General features: G+C 39.8%; 1 protein-coding gene across 2 annotated transcripts; it reads left to right on the plus strand.

The window, feature by feature from the left end:
• Positions 1-2517: 2517 nt before the first annotated feature.
• On the plus strand, positions 2518-16599 carry GTPBP8 (GTP binding protein 8 (putative)). Of its 2 annotated transcripts, XM_062208129.1 has the most exons (6): positions 2518-2867; positions 5690-5788; positions 10091-10221; positions 11119-11218; positions 12432-12550; positions 16070-16599. In XM_062208129.1, the coding sequence occupies exons 1-6, from the start codon at positions 2526-2528 to the stop codon at positions 16152-16154; spliced, it is 876 nt and encodes a 291-aa protein (XP_062064113.1). In that variant the 5' UTR covers positions 2518-2525; the 3' UTR covers positions 16155-16599. The 2 variants fall into 2 exon arrangements, with proteins under 2 accessions (XP_062064113.1, XP_062064121.1); XM_062208137.1 differs by lacking the exon at positions 5690-5788.
• The last annotated feature ends 362 nt before the right edge of the window (positions 16600-16961 follow it).

The following is a 16961-nucleotide window of genomic DNA, read 5'->3' on the forward strand; positions in this document are numbered from 1 at the left end:
CTACAGTGTCCCATCACCTGGTCACAACCAGTTATGTTTCATTAAACCAAACACCATAAACTCCCCAACCCTTTTTGAATGAGATCTATTAGGGTAGTCCCTAATGTCCTTATTTGGCTACTTTGTAAATAAAGCTTCTTTTCCCTACGCTACCCCTTCCCTCCCCCCCCCCCCAAAAAAAGTGACTCCTGGTGTTTGATTTCCTGTGTGCAAACAGGGCAAGTCACCACTCAGCAACATTTGTTCATAAAGACAAGACCCCCAGGAACCAAGAAACTGCCCACAACCAGACAGATTCAGAGGATGGCAGAACCCAGAGTCCTATGACAACATCCATCTACCCCACTTGAGACCTTTCCATACTGATTTTGTGGATTTTGATAACTCCCTTTAAACTCTACAATTTCTACTGCAGCTCTGCAGTAGGTTAGTTCTCTTAGGTAATTCCTTCCAATTCTAGCTTTCCTTTCTCTCACTCGTAGACCTCACTGCTATGAATGTTATCTTTGGCCTTCTGCCTGCTTCAAAAATTAGGGAAGAATTTGATTCCATGTGTCCAAGGAAAACGTAGGCTATTTATTGACTCCAAACTCTTCCTGAACTTTTGTATACCTGGTTTACATAGGTGCCTTTAAAAATGAAGCAAAACAGGGGGGAAAGATAAATAAATAAACTACTAAGCAACATTACTAGTCATATTTGTTTCTAGGGGATTATCTGTCTGACGTCCCAATCTTTGCATTACAAAACAGTTTATGTTACAGAAACTGTCCTATCAAATGATTCCAAAATGATTTGTCCTGTCAAGCAACATTCAAAATGACTCATGATTCAAAGCTATGGCTTACAAAATGAATACTATAGTGTCCATTAATCCCTCACCACCTCTAAAACCTCTCAAAATTGCCAGAAGTCCTTTACCATCTATTTTGTTTCCAACCCTGGGGCCCTATGTTCCAAAAAATGAAATGGTACATATAAAAGCACTTTCAATGTTTAGTAATTACACAATAATATATGTCCCCCAAACTCCTGGGTGTACATAATGTTTTATTATAGGGGAGTAAAACTAGGGAATGGAGGGGAGGCTCAAAGCTTATTAAAAAATAAGCAAAATTAGTTAATCAGCAGCAGATGAGGCTGCTGTATTAGTGCCCCTCATTAGTTCTAATCATTAATTTTCATCATTGTATTTATTCAATAATTGCCCTGTTTAATTATTGAACAACCTGGGAAATTGCTCAGGAAGCCATGAGTTACTGTTGCTTTTCTGTTTGTTGCTGTTTTGGAAGACAGCATTTCTTCACACAGTACTTTGTGTTTTTTTTGTTTGTTCTTATTTTTTTACATTTTTTCCCCAAAGAAACCTTTTATTTAAGGAATACAAACTTCATGCATTTCATAAGTACAACTTTAGGGATACAGTGGTTCTTCCCACCATACCTGCCCTCCCAACCTTCCTCCTCCTCCCTCCCCTATTCCCAGTCCCATTCTCCACTAAGATCCATTTTCGATTAACTTTATACAGAGGAGACCAAGTCTATACTAAGTAAAGAGTTCAACAATTTGCACAAAAAAGAAAAAATAAATAAATACCTGTTCCTCACCAGACAAGGGCTGTTCAAAGTCATTGCAACTTGAAGTTAATTTCACTTTTTCTTTTCTTTTTTCTTAGAAACTTAATTAACTTTAAAGAAGCACCCAAGAATGATAAATCTTTTGCTAGCACTTGGACATGATTATAACACAACTCTTGAGGACAGAGGTCCTGCATGAGAAGTTAGTGTACAGTGACTCCTGTTGTTAATTTAGCAATAACACTCCTATGTATGACGTCAGTGATCACCAGAGGCTCTTGACACGAGCTGCCTAGGCTATGAAAGCCTCTGAATCCACAAACTACACGGTGCTTTGAATTATTCATTTCATCAAACGATAAAATTCCAGCACTGATCAGCTTAAACTGCCACGAGAATAAACTTTCGAAGTAGGATATCATTATGGAAAGTCCATGAAAACAATTCTGCAACACCTGTGCAAAAACCGTCTTGCCTTCCATTTGCAAGAAATCTTTAGACATTGTGAATTTCCTGCAGCTAGGAAGACTGATGTATGCACAGATCTAGGGATGCAGACGAATGACAAACATAAATGTTGAGTAAGACCACCAGAAACTATAAAGATAAAATGGGCATGGAATCCGCCAGGGCTTCACACGTTTACTCCTTCACTTGACACTCCAGGGCCACAAACCCAAATAGGTCTTTCACCTCTGAAAATCGTTCAACACCCTTCCAACTTCCAGGTATTTTCAAGCTCACGGTCGCTTAAGCCCAGGGTGTTAAAAAAAAAAAAAAAAAACAGTGGATTTTCCCTGAGTCCCGCCGGCTTCCGCTTGTCTCCCGGGCACTGGAAAGAGCGAGGCACACAAAGACTACAATTCCCAGCAGGCATCGCGGCAGAAAAGTTCACGCATGCGCATCCCCGACCCTGCGAAGGCGGTCCCGCCGCGGGGTATCTGGGAGATGAAAATGGCAGCGCCGGGGCTCCGACTTGGAATGCGAAGACTGCTAGAGGTGTCGGCGGCGCTAGGGCGCGTATGCCGAGCTTACAGTACGCCTCAGGCCTTTGCTGAGGTGCTTCGGCTGCCGAGGAGACAGCTGACGAAGCTGGTATACCCGCTGCAGGAGCTCGAGCAGCACCTCGCGCCAGACGCGAGGTCAGACTTGTGCCTGAGGGTCTTCGATCCGAGCCTGGAGGACTTGGCGAGGGCAGAGAGCTTCTTCACGGCCAGCCCCCGGAACCGCATCGAGTACCTCAGCTCCGCCGTGCGTCTGGACCACGCCCCGGACCTCCCCCGGCCTGAGGTGAGAGGGCGATGCTCACCGCGGACCCTGAGCCCGTGGCGGCTGGCGCGGGCATCCGTCCGTCGCCTGGCTCTTGTCACCCAACGAGAGAGATTCCAGTTTTGTGCGGCTGCATAGATTGCTCTAACAGAATAAATATATGTATCATTGTAGTTACTCTGATCACGAATATAGGACATTTTTCAAGGTTGGTTCTGAAACCCAAACTAAGCCTTCCAGGAAGTCCATTTACTATCATTTTATTGTTTAATTGAGCTAGGGAAAACCTGCGGAGAGAATTTAGTCAGTGAGTAGTAGGAACATGCAATAGTTTAACAAATGAGCTCATTCTTACCACTATGTGACTTTCACCCAATCTAAATTTCCTGTAACGTGCAAAATTGATTATATGTGTGCCAGTAATGTGAAAGTCTTTTTATTGATGAAACTCCGTGAGTGCATTTTATGGATAATACACTATTTTGTTCTAAGACTCCTTAAAGGAAGCTCAAATGTCTGCCCTTGCCCCAAGCTACACCCTTACCTAGAAGTATTTTCTTCTAAATATCTGTAGAACTGCTATAATAATTTAAGTAGTCAGTACTCAGGAATACATAAATTATTTAATAATTTTGTAATGCCATCGCTTTTTGATTTAAACTTCCCCATTAAAGAACTTTATGTCTACTGTAATTCATTTTATATATATGCATGCACTGGATTTAATCTGGTGAGAGTATTTGAAATTTTTTTTTAAGATTTATTTATTTGAAAGTCAGAGTTACAGAGAGAGAGAAGGAGAGGCAGAGAGAGAGAGAGAGAAGTCTTCTATCCAGTGGTTCACTCCCAGATGGCCGCAACGGTGGGAGCTGCGCTGATCCAAAGCCAGGAGCCAGGAGCTTCTTCTGGGTCTCCTACATAGGTGCAGGGACTTCTACTGCTTTCCCAGGCCACAGCACAGCAAAGAGCTGGATCGGAAGAGGAACAGCCGGGACTTGAACCGGTACCCATACGGGATGCAGGCACTGCAGGTGGCGACTTTACCCACTACGCCACAACACAGGTCCCAAGAGAATTTGAAATTTATGCAGGACTCTGATTAATTTATCTTAAGCTACTAACCCTGGTTTTGCAAAATATATAGCATGCCTGGCCTCTGCCCACTAAGTACCCCCTAATTGTATAGATAACCAAAAGTGCCCTTACAAATCTCCACAATGTCTCCCAAATGATAGAAGTGACTTCATTTAGAAAAACAGGTTGGTGAGGTCTGCCCTTCAGTGCCCTGTTAAAAAGCAAAGCCAAGTATATTAGTGATTACTATCAAGAATACTTTATTACTTTACACACTGCCAAGGAGAAAAGCTTAATTGGAACAAGAGAAGTCAAGGAGAAAAGAACACCTTAAATTTCAGTGGTGTTACAGTGTACTCTTGGAGTTCTTGAGAAAATGTCGTTGCTCCATAAATAGAGTTCCTGGTATGTCGTACTTTTGAGGCAGTTTTGTTGAAACATCTAGTTTTTATTTCAAAAAGCTTTGTAAATATTGAATATTTAATAAAAGTGGCAGATATTCTTGGATAGCATAGTGTAATTAAAAACAAAGGTTCTGGATATAAATATTGCAAGTTCAAATCCCAGTCCTTTGACTTTCTACTGTATAATTTGGGGCCAGTTATGTTTTCTCATCTGTAATGGTGATAATATTACCTATCTCATAGAGTTGTTGCAAAAAAAGACTAAGAAAATATGAGGAGTCTTCAAGAAGTTTATGGAAATGTATATTATGAAAGAACTATACACAGATTTCATTTTGTTTTACACCAAAGCAAACATACCATATCTGAACAGGATCTAGTAAGTGGAGTAAACTTTCAGTTTGATGGATGCCAAAACTATTATACCCAGATCATCTGTACACAGTAATAAAGCTTTCATTAAAAATTTTAAGCAAGTGAAATCAAGTTCTGGAAGCATTTCTTCGAGGAATTTTAACAGAAGATCTACCATGGTGTTTCCACTATTGTCCTGAAGACATAGCACAATCAAAGCAATGGCACCAAGTGGTAGAGTGGTTTGTTCAAAGCAGGAGTGGGCTGGTTGAGGGCAACATCATGGCAACAGCTCTTTGGGATGCTGATAGTATTTTACTTGTTAAGCTTCTGCTGTGCTAAAGAACAGTAACATCTTATGAGAGTGATTTGAGAAAGTTAGCCAAAGCCTGAGCAAGAAAAACAACTAGCAAAGCTTTGGCAAAGCCTTTCTCCTCCACAACATGCTCTGATCATTTCTCTTAGCAAATGAGCAATTTAGGGAGAATTTCAATGGGAAATCATCAAGCATCTTCCCTACAGTACTGATTTGGCTCCTTCTGATTTCTTTTTGTTTCTTAATCTTAAAAAAAATCTTTAAAGGGAACTCATTTTTCTTCATTAGTAATGCTAAAGACTACATTGACTTCTCAGGATCCTCAGTTCTTTAGGAGCAGATTAAATGGCTGATATCACCACTAATAACAAAAGTTCTGAGCTTGATGGAGTTTTAAGTTGAGAAATAGTTTGTGGGGTGTTGTTGTTTTTTTTTTTTTTTTTTGTATTTTAATTACATTTTCCTGACCTTTTTGAAGTCCTTTTGCAAATGCTGAGTGCTTAGAACAGTACCTAACATATTGAAATCATTCAATAAATGTTAGCTGCATACTAGAATTCAGGGCTTGACTAAACATAAGTCTATTTTATGTTTTATATGGCTTGGCATGTCTGACTAGTTCAACAGTTCTGCAGTGAATAAAAAATTTTATACTTATATTAACCAGTACTCAATTTTGTTTTTTCTTGTATAAGGTGTGTTTTATAGGCAGAAGCAATGTTGGAAAATCCTCCCTAATAAAGGCTTTATTTTCACTGGCCCCTGAGGTTGAAGTCAGAGTCTCCCAAAAGCCGGTATATTGAAATTTTTTGTTATCTAGACTATCTCTTGAATTGACTAAAATGAATAATATTGGAAGGTACAAGAAACTGTAATTGCTAAGTTGCTAGAGAAATGATTTCTTTCAAATGAGTAATAAATAAGATATTTTATTGATGCCTGTGTATGTCTGAAGAAAATGAAGTGTGGCTGGATTTATTTTAGTAGTCTGGGTAATACTTGCAGAATTCTTCTGTTGCCAAATTTTCCAAAAGAGTTGCCAAATAAACTGTTTTAGTGTTATTCTGCATTTCCTTTTTTAAGAGTGATCATCTAGTTCTACATTGATTTTAGGGGGAACAGCCTTCAAAGGCTTTGCTTTTTGTTTTTGTTTTTTCTCCTTACTGACTCATACACACACACACACACACAATAGGGCTTTTCCAGAGCCGAGTCTGTACTTGTTATCCCAGCCAGACTGCTGTAATAGTTTTCTGTCATTATCTAGTTGCCTCCACTTCCTTCTTAATAATATAGACTCTACCAATATCTAAGATACCCTTTCCTCAAAACTCATGGTTCTTTCCATTCTTTAACCCTCTCATCCTCCTGCCCTGTCTCATAAAATAAACCAAATAAATTATGACTTCTAAGTAGGGTGATCCTCTTCCTATTCGGAGAGGGAATGTATTCTTGACATTCACAATCTTAATTTTTTTAAATAATTTTTTAATTTAAGATTTATTTATTTATTTGAGTCAGAATTACAGAGAGGGAGAGAGAGAGAAATCTTCCATCCACTAGTTTACTCCCCAAATGGCAGCAATGGTCAGAGCTGGGCCAATCTGAAACCAGGAGCTTCTTCTAAGTCTCCCATGTGGGTGTAGGGCCCCAAGTACTTGGGCCATCTTGTGCTGTTTTCCCAGGTGCATTAGCAGAGAGCTGGATCAGAAGTGGAGCAGCCGGGACTCGAACCGGTGCCCATATGGGATGCCCACACCAAGGCAGGGGCTTTACTCGCTATGCCACAGTGCTGCACCCCCTCCCCCAGTCTGTAATTCTAAACTCATTTTGCTACATATGGACAAATAAGCTGACTGGGAACTTAATTATGATTTATAAAAATTTTACTTTGATATTACTTATTTTAAGATCCAAATAACTGACTGCTTTTTTAAATTGTCAGTCTCCTTTTCTGGTTAATAATGTTACATATGTTGTGGGCATTTAGCCCAGCAGTTAAGTTGCCACTTTTGGATGCCTCCATCCTGTATTGGAGTACCTGGTTCCAGTGCCAGCTCCTCCACTTTGGGTCCACCTTCTTGCTAATGCACATTTTGGAAGGAACAGATGTTGACTTGGCTCCCTGCCACTCATGTGGGATACTGCCTGGAGTTCCAGGCTTCTGACTTTGGCCTAACTCAGCCCTGGTTGTTGTGGGTATTTGAGGAGTGAACCAACAAATGGAAGATTGATCAATCTCTCTTTCTCCCTCCCTCTCCATTTCCCTTTCTCTCTGCCTTCAAATAAAAATGAAAACAAATCGTAACAAAAATTTTAAATATTCCATAGACACAAAAGCATGCATAAGCCATATTTTAGCATCTTTTTTATTTTTTACACAACTATAATTATAGTGCTATGTATTTTTTTTTGTAAGATTTATTTATTTATTTGAAAGGTAGAGTTACAGAGAGGCAGAGAGAAAAGTCTTCCATCTGCTGGTTCACTCCCCAAATGACTGCAACGGCCAGAGCTGGGCCAATTCGAAGCCAGGAACTTCCTCCGGGTCTCCCATATAGGTGCAGGGGCCTTTGGGCCATCTTTTACTGCTTTCTCAGGCCATACGAGAGAGCTGGGTTGGAAGTGGAACAGCCAGGACTCGAACCAGCACCCATATAGGATGCCAGCACTGCAGGCGATAGCTTTACTCACTACGCCACAGCACCGACCCCCATATGTATTCTTTTTTAAAATTGTTTATGGAGAGCACTAAAATCTACCTAATAAAATGTGCAAAACATCTTAAATTTAGGGAATCATTAGTCTAAATAAAAGAAGTACCAAGTTTTGGATCTAGGTTTTATGAAAAGCTATGTGACTGATGGTATTTTAATCTATCGTTGCCAAAATTCATTTCTCTTTAAAGTGGAGATGCATCAGAGAATACTGAGTAATGCAGTCATACAGTGTATGTAACAGGGTTACTCTTCTTCAAGAGTTAATGAAATAAGAAAGTCTCAAATATTTTGCCTACATATTTCTAATACCGTATATAAAGTTCTTCTAAAGTCATAAGATTCTGTTTTAAAAAATGAATTGAGTCATTATTAGAGGAGCTAAGAAAGGTGCTATCTAAGCTACCATTAAGTTTTCTGATTGAGAGGCAAATAGAACCTGATAGAAGGGGCTTGATAATAATCTGTTGGGCTTTAGGCCTCGTAAGTTAAGAGGCCCAGACCTATCTATCTCTTCACATGGGGTATATCCTAAGGGAGGTGTGAACCTCCTAGGGGAAGGCACTCAGTTGACTTTCATTACTTGGCTGGCCTGAGAGGAGAGCTGGCCAGGTAAAGGCAGGTGGCATCTCTAACAAGAAATTTACAGTTCTGCCTGCAATGTTGCTGACCCTACTTGGCCATCCCCTCAGCTGCAGTGGTCACTTTGGAAGTTGGGCTGAGTGAAGGGCTTTTCAGCTTAGAGCCAATAAGATCTGTGGCTCTGACCTGGGCATCCTTCGACTCCAGGGCAGGTCCATTTCCAGTGATCTAACTCTTGGCAGAGCTGCCAGGGCTCTTCACAAGCTGACTTCTGCTGAAGCCCAGGCTTACCACATTGAAAGCCACTGCAGTGGACTGGCCTGTTGGGTCTCCTTGAGGGCAGATCACTGTACAGATCAGCCATTAATAGGCCTGCCACCCATTGCTTCTGATGCCTAGCTTTCTTTTGCTCCTGGTTTTTGTTAAAGCAGACCAGAGGATGCAAGTCAAGGGAGTGCCCAAGTCCCATCTCTAATCTTCGGTGGCCTGAACTACAAGTCTATAGTCACAGGCATGTTCTGTAGTAGTTTTTCTAAGGTAGACAATGCCCATGAGGAAAATTATATTCTCACTTTAAAACTTTCTTTCCTTTTGGTCTGTCCTTTGTTCTAGACCCTGTCTAGCGCACTTGGGCCTCATTCCTTTGTAATCATAACCTCTACTCTACCACCAATGGCTCTACTCCCAACCTGTGTGTACTGATGGTCCTCTTCCCCACTTAATGCTGTATAATTGTTCAAACCCGGTAAATGCCACTCTTAGGATCATTGGTTACTATCCTCACTCTGTCTTTTATGACCTTGTCTAAATATGATCAGAGTCGGCAAACTTGGAAGGCTTCCATAGCCTTGGCAACTCATGACGACAGCCTAGGGTGGTTACTGGCGCCATAAACTAGAGTGTCAATTTGTTGGGTCAACAACAGGAGCCACTGTGCACTTGCTCCTCATGTGGGATCTCTGTCCTTAATGTGCTGTACATTTTGATTTAATGCTATAACTAGTACTCAAACAGCATGTTTCACTTTGTGTTTCTATGTGGGTGCAAACTGTTGAAATCTTTATACTAAATTGATCTTCTGTATATAAAGAGAATTGAAAATAAATCTTGATGTGAATGGAAGGGGAGAGGGAGCGGGAGAGGGGAGGGTTGCGGGTGGGAGGGAAGTTATGGGAGGGAGAAGCCATTGTAATCCATAAGCTGTACACTGGAAATTTATATTCATTAAATAAAAGTTAAGAAAATTAAAAAAAAAATGAATTGAAGGCCGGCGCCACAGTTCACTAGCCTAATCCTCCACCTGCTGTGCCGGCACCCCAGGTTCTTGCCCTGGTTGGGGCGCCGGATTCTGTCCCGGTTGTTCCTCTTCCAGTCTAGCTCTCTGCTGTGGCCCAGGAAGGCAGTGAAGGATGGCCCAAGTGTGTGGGCCCAGCACCCACATGGGAGGCCAGGAGGAAGCACTTGGCTCCTGGCTTTGGATCGGCGCAGTGCAACGGCCCTGGCGGCCATTCTGGGGATGAACCAACGGAAGGAAGACCTTTCTCTCTGTCTCTCTCTCTCACTGTCTAACTCTGCCTGTCAAAAAAAAAAAAAGAATTGGAGGGAAGAATTCTGATCTTAGCCTACCTATCTCCAGCTGCTTCTCTTCTATCTGCTTTTCCTGTGTCATCATCATCATCATAGCTAGAATTAAATACCTAGGCTTTCAAAAGTATTTGTTGATTGACTAGAAAGCATTTTGCAATACATAAAGAACATATTTTAAGACAGCTTTTATTTTCCCTTCTACTTTGTCAGGGGCACACAAAGAAAATGAATTTTTTCAAAGTTGGAAAATATTTTACATTGGTCGACATGCCAGGTTATGGCTATAGAGCACCGGAAGATTTTGTTGATATGGTAGAGACCTATCTAAAAGAACGAAGGAAGTAAGAAAAAAATTTTCTTATAATAGTTATACATTTAACTCCAAAGCACATTTTCATCAAGAGAGTAATCTACACATGATGAACACTTTAGTTTTAGCAAATGACTTAATCTAGAAGGTCCGTTTTATTTTCACAGTGTTCTACAATACTATATTTAGGATGAAGGTATGTGTTGCTTGTTGAGTTTCTGCCTGTTGGTTAGCTTACTCTTAACTTCAAGTGTTTCCCTAAATTGAGACTATAAAGATAACATCAGCAGCATTCAATAATTTTTTTTAAAAACCAAACTCTCAGCTGGCTAATTTTGAAAATGAAAATTGTTCGTTAATGTGGTATTCAACAGACTTAAATACACTTCAGTAGATTCTGATCACTCTTAAAATACCTCATACATCATACCCTCTGAAAAATCTTTATTTTTTTGTATCCATAGGTAGTCAAATAAGTTTTATATTTCAGGAATTGCACAATCTATAGAAAAGTAATGTTAAACTTTTGAAGTGTATAAAAAGTTTATAAGTATCTTGCTTGTAGCTTTACACAGAAACTAAGTTAAACATTCTACAATAACTTATATTAATTGGGTTTGTGTCTCTTTCTCCCATTAGAGTTGAGCTATTATAGAAAGGGGCCCACTCATCTTTGTATACAACCCAAAGCAGATTTATGTCAATAGACGCTTATTGAAATAAATTAATATTTAGTGACTTTAGTTATTGAAAGTAAATGATATTGACACCTGCTGAACTGTGGAATGAACTCCCAAGGAAATTTTTAAATTTTGAATTGAAAATTATTCAAATGGAAATTTCATATCATAGTTAAGGTTCAGAGAAGGGGAAAAATGAATAGGTATATTTTATATTACTATTAATCTTCTTTTCTGCATTCTTATAGTTTGAAGAGAACATTTTTATTAGTGGACAGTGTTGTTGGAATTACAAAAACAGATAATATTGCTATAGAAATGTGTGAAGAATTTGCATTACCTTACGTGGTAAGTATTTCCTTGGAATCATGGTTGTAGATAGAAATATCAGTTTTGTGTGCATGCCCTTTTAATGAATGTACTGGTCTCACCTCCTTAAAAGATAAAGGAGAATGCCTTTTGAATAATTTTTTCAGTTATCAGCCATTAATATTAAAATCACTTCCCCAGTACTTTTATTCCCTTCTCCTCTCAGCTAAGTTTTTAAAATTATGGTCAATGTAAAAGTTTTTTTAACCTGTTCATTTAGTGATCCTAAGCACTTTTCTTTATAGTATACAAATGTGTGTGTGGTTTTTTTTTTTGACAATATAAACAGAAGCTTGGCAGATAATACTTAGCAGAATGAAAGTAAAATAGCAACTAGAAAACTGCTAACCTAATTTAGAATTTAAAAATTGTTTCAAGAACATAGGAGCTCAAGCACACACATATAGTATTTTTATATTCATAAAGAAAACTAAAATGAATTGGTATAAATTTCAGCACATTTGCCTTTATGAGGAAAGGATACTATTTATGGGGATTCATAAGTCATCAGAAACCACACAGGTTCTGCTTCTCATTCCTTCTTCTCGTTACCATTTTTCTAACTAAAAAACATAAATTATTCTTCATGAATTTTAAATTCATAGAAATTCCCCAAGAAAATATATGGTTTTACTTAATTGATTTTGTAATCACTCATGCCTTAACCTTTTTCCAGCATGTAGTTGTATTTGGACAAGTAAAATTCTGTAATTACTTGGAATATAGCTTGAGTAGATAAAAACAGCTTATAAATACTCCTTTGGGGAATTATTTATGAGGATAAAGCATTGTGTAAGTAAAAAATGATCATAAGTTTGCAAATCTATGTGGAGTAACCTAATTAATAATCATTTATATTTTAGTTCAAAACATATTGTGATCATATCAAACAGCTTATGGCAATTGAAAATATGGCTGCAGGGTCCTTCTCATTTAACTTAAATCCAAGATATTACAGCCCTGTGTAGTTAAAGCACCCTTAGACAACAGACACAAGGTGTATACTTTATGCCTTCAAACATTAACTCATTTACTTTTCACAGCATCTCCTTTATGAGTAATTGTATTTTACAGATGAGAAAACAGATTCGGAGACTGAGAAATCTGCAGAGGGTCATATATTTGTAACTAAGATGTGTAAAACTGCATATTAAGAAATATTTCTAATGCATTGAATTTTATTTTCCTGTAGATGGTATTAACAAAAACTGACAAATCTTCCAAGGGACATCTTTTAAAACAAGTGCTTCAGATCCAGAAGTTTGTTAACATGCAAACCCAAGGATGTTTTCCTCAGTTGTTTCCTGTAAGGTAAGCACTGAATTGTTTTTATAACCAGATGTACTAAAAACCTCTAATATTCAATCAGTGTTTCTTAAATTGCTGTGTTACTTGTAAATAGAAGCATTTGGAAGCCTGCACGTAGTCATGATTTGCTGGTCCAGTCCGTCAGTTTCTCTTCCGTCTGTCGTTTCTTCTGCTCTTTTTTGCTGGATGTTCTCGGCAAGCACTTCATTCTCTTTCTGCCTCAGCCTACCTCAGCCCCAGACCACAACAGAAGTAAAAACGTTTTGCTTTTTTAAATCAGCTCAACAGCCACAATAAAGAAGCTACCATCTGAATTTCAAATAAAAACAGCGTATTTTATACTAGAAAGCTCATGCAGGCCGTGAGGAATAAAAAATTTTCCTTTAAAGGACTATAACGGAAGGAAAAATGTTTCCTGCAGGTTAGTTAGAATTACACACTGATAGCAAACAGAATGGTTATTTGCTGAGCTGCTTTTTTTTTTTTTTTTGAGATACTCTACTCTGATGTGGTTTAGTGACAAGGCATGAGGTTTGTTTTTTTTTTTTTAAATATTTATTTATTTATTCGGAAGGCAGAATTAGAGAGAGGTCTTCTATCTGCTATTTCACTTCCTAAATGGCTCAGCCAGAACTGGGCTGAGCCAAAACCAGGAGCCGGGAGCTTTCTCCGGGTTTCCCATGTGGGTGCAGGGACCCACGGACTCGAGCCATCTTCTACTGCTTTCCCACGCCATAGCAGAGAGCTGGATCAGAAGTGGAGCAGCCGGGACTCAAACCGGCACCCATAAGGGATGCCGGCACTGCAGGCAGTGGCTTTACCTGATACACCACAGCGCCAGCCCCCAAGGCAAGAGTTTATATTTTCATTGCATACTTGCATGCAGTAAGCAATGTGTACTGGGGCACAGAGAGAGTGCCACTGCTCTCTGAGTGTCTGACTCTGACTTCTTTGTGAAAGCATAATTAGTTACTATGAGGAAATACTAGAAGTAACACTTTGCTGTATAGAAATTGCCCCATTTGAAATGGCAGTCATCTTACTATCAATCTTGATCAGACTTAAATTGTAATTAGCAAGGTGTCTGTTGGAATCCCTCTTCCGTCTGTCTGACAAAATGCTCTTCTGTGACTTACACGCAGGTATTTATTTCGCTTGTTTGTCTTTGTCCGCTGTATACAATGGGAACTCCTAAGGATTGGGCTCAAGTCCTAGTCTTTTCTTAGAGTCCCAAGCATTTTTATATAGAGACAGCCATTTCTTTTACTTGTTTTTGAAGAAGGAAGTGAGACTGCAGCTACACAGGAAGCACGAATAGGAGATGGGCAAATTGTGCCTTAGCAGCATTTGTTGAAAAAAAATTGTTTTAGTTGACTGTAAACTGAGTTTGAAGTAACAGTATGTTGAGGTTGGGGAAAAACTGTTTTCTTGAGCTACATTAATGGAATTACGGAGTCCAAAACAAGGATATGATTAAGCAGTAATCTCACAATGCTGTGCAGTCAGATTGTGGCTTAAGAACAGAGCTTTCTGAAAGCAAATGGTCTTTGGGGGAGTTTTGTCACTAGATAATTCAAAACATTTCATTGACCCTCAACAGTAAACAGCCTATTAAAGTTGCAATCAGAGAAGTTAAGTGAGTTGCAGGGGCCTGATCTGTGGCGTAGCAGGTAAAGCTTCCTCCTGCAGCACAGGCATCCCATATGAGCACTGTTTCAAGAACTAGCCGCTCAACTTCTGACCCAGCGCTCTGCCTGCGCACCTAGGAAAGCAGTGGAAGATGGCCCAAGTCCTTGAGTCCCTGCACCCCACAGTGGGAGATCTGGAAGAAGCTCCAGGCTCCTGGCTTCAGCCTGGCATAGCCCTGGCTGTTGCAGCCATTTGGGGAATGAGCTGGCAGATGGAAGATTTCTCTCTCTGCCTCTGCCTCTCCCTCTCTGTAACTCCAACATCCAAATAAATAAATAAATCTTTAAAAAAAATTGAGTTGCAGAAAGGTAAGAAGGTACTTCACAAAGTTCATGGTAGCATGGAATAAAAGATAATCTGTATTTCCCATAAGCTTTTTTTTTTTTAATTTTATTTATTTATTTATTTATTTTATTTTATTTTTGACAGGCAGAGTGGACAGTGAGAGAGAGAGACAGAGAGAAAGGTCTTCCTTTGCCGTTGGTTCACCCTCCAATGGCCGCCGCGGTTGGCGCGCTGCGGCCGGCGCACCGCGCTGATCCGATGGCAGGAGCCAGGTGCTTCTCCTGGTCTCCCATGGGGTGCAGGGCCCAAGCACTTGGGCCATCCTCCACTGCACTCCCTGGCCACAGCAGAGAGCTGGCCTGGAAGAGGGGCAACCGGGACAGGATCAGTGCCCCAACCGGGACTAGAACCCGGTGTGCCAGCGCTGCAAGGCGGAGGATTAGCCTAGTGAGCCACGGCGCCGGCCTCCCATAAGCTTTTTAAAGACCAAGGCACTGCAAAAGGTCCCACAGCACTTAGAATCTACAAATCAAGACATGGGAGCCTATTGCCTTCAAGAACTTCACCATTTCCTATACCGCAATTGGAAAGGGAGGACATACATACTTCTTGCTCTGACTTGCATGACCAAGCCCCAGTCCATCCCCCAAGCAGGGAGTCTGGTCTACTCAGAAATGGTTCTTAAAAAATGTCACATTCTGTTTCCTTCTCTTCTTGTATGCTTGTGGTAGGTGAAAGTGAAGTGCAGGGTAGACATCTAGTCCAGTGAGGTTTGGCCTGTGAGCCTGTCGGCAAAAGTCAAGTGCTAATCTTCATGTCTGAACTCTGTCCTAGCAGGGGAGAAAAGTAGAAATGGTGAAAGGCCCTAAATTAAGGGCTGTTGCTAGAATCAGCCTGTTTTATAAATGGTCTGATATCATTTCCTCTGTGCATTTCTCTATATTGATTCCAAGAGGATGAGCATGACTCTAAGGACAGAGAAAATACTAGGAATTGATAGAAATGTTGCAAATGAGTTCAAGGTGCCAGTGTGAGCCTTTCAACTAGTATCTCTCCTTTAAATTGCTTAAGTGTACTTCTAGTATAAAAATCATTGTGGGATGTTTTCAAGGAGGCAGTTTTTGCCAAAAAGTCTAACATGCTGTACTTTATAAAGAAGGGAATTAGCAATATAGCAGTCATTTCACCTGTGTGGAACATCCTAGTATATCCATGCCTGCGAGACCATGTGGTTAATTAATTTCTGTATGTATGGCTGGATGAATGGATAGTGGAAGATAAATACAAGAGACACAGTAATGGTAATGGTAACTTAAAAAAAAAAATCAAAACCTTAAAAAAGTTCTAAATTATTAAGATGACTTTCACAAAAAAAAAAAAAAAAACCAAAAAAAAAAGAGATGAAGACTTACTTTGGGAAACAGAAAGGAAAATACAGGATATGGCAAAATTTTTAGAATCACAAAGAAAATGGATCAGATATTAAATGAACTCAGATCTGTTACTACCTCTGAAGTAAAGAAGAAAATTATTTTTCTCTTTTCACAGTGCTGTGACCCATTCTGGAATCCATTTATTAAAATGCTTTATAGCAAATATAACAGGAAACCTTGATTCACGGCTCCCGGTTTAGCTGAAGATTCAGAATTCTTCCTACCAACTGAACATAAACACTAGAAGAATCAACATTGTTCTTAATGTGTACTTGTAACATGGAGGAGGCTCATTTCAGCTTTAAAACCTGCATCTTGGGGCCGGCACTGTGGTGTAGCAAGCTGAGCCTTCACCTGGGGTGCCGGCATCCCATATGGGCGGCAGTTCGAGTCTCAGCTGCTCCTCTTCTGATCCAGCTCCCAGCTTTGGCCTGGGAAAGCAGTAGAGGATGGCCCAAGTGCTTGGGCCCCTGCACCTGCAAGGGAGACCCGGAGGAAGCTCCTGGCTCCTGACTTCCAGATCTGCCTAACTCCAGCAGTTGTGGACATTTGGGAAGTGAAATGGAAGACTTTTCTCTCTGTCTCTCCCTCTCTCTGTCTGTACCTCTACCTCTCAAATAAATAAAGATTTCTCTGTCTGTTTTCCTTTCTCTCTAATTCTTTCAAATAAATAAATCTTATTAAAAAAAAAAAAAGACCTGCATCTTCCTCCAGCAAGAATGAATTTGTACCTGGGAGAAAAAGGCTTATAAGTAACTGAATTATGCAGTTCACTAGAATAGATACTAGCTGATTTTCCTACTTTAACAAATCCACGAACAAGATACAGAAGTTCATAAAATGGAAACCTGTCACTATGTAGGTAAGGATTTGCCATTTCATTTATTGGGCTTTATCTTTTAAATAAGCTTATCAAGTATCTTTTTTTTAAGTATAAAAATAGACTTGAGTAAAGGGATTGCTTTTGCATTAAGCATTTAGAGGTAAGCTGAAAGATAAATGCCCCC

This window comes from Lepus europaeus, chromosome 2 (assembly GCF_033115175.1).
Source record: "Lepus europaeus isolate LE1 chromosome 2, mLepTim1.pri, whole genome shotgun sequence".
NCBI classification, from domain to species: Eukaryota; Metazoa; Chordata; class Mammalia; order Lagomorpha; family Leporidae; genus Lepus; species Lepus europaeus.

Excerpts from the sequence above, each read along its gene's own strand:
- GTPBP8 (XM_062208129.1), top strand. The coding sequence starts at position 2,526 with ATGAAAATGGCAGCGCCGGGGCTCCGACTTGGAATGCGAAGACTGCTA. Across the intron at positions 11,219-12,431 it reads AATTTGCATTACCTTACGTG|ATGGTATTAACAAAAACTGA; the intron begins GTAAGTATTTCC and ends ATTTTCCTGTAG. Across the intron at positions 12,551-16,069 it reads CCTCAGTTGTTTCCTGTAAG|TGCTGTGACCCATTCTGGAA; the intron begins GTAAGCACTGAA and ends CTCTTTTCACAG.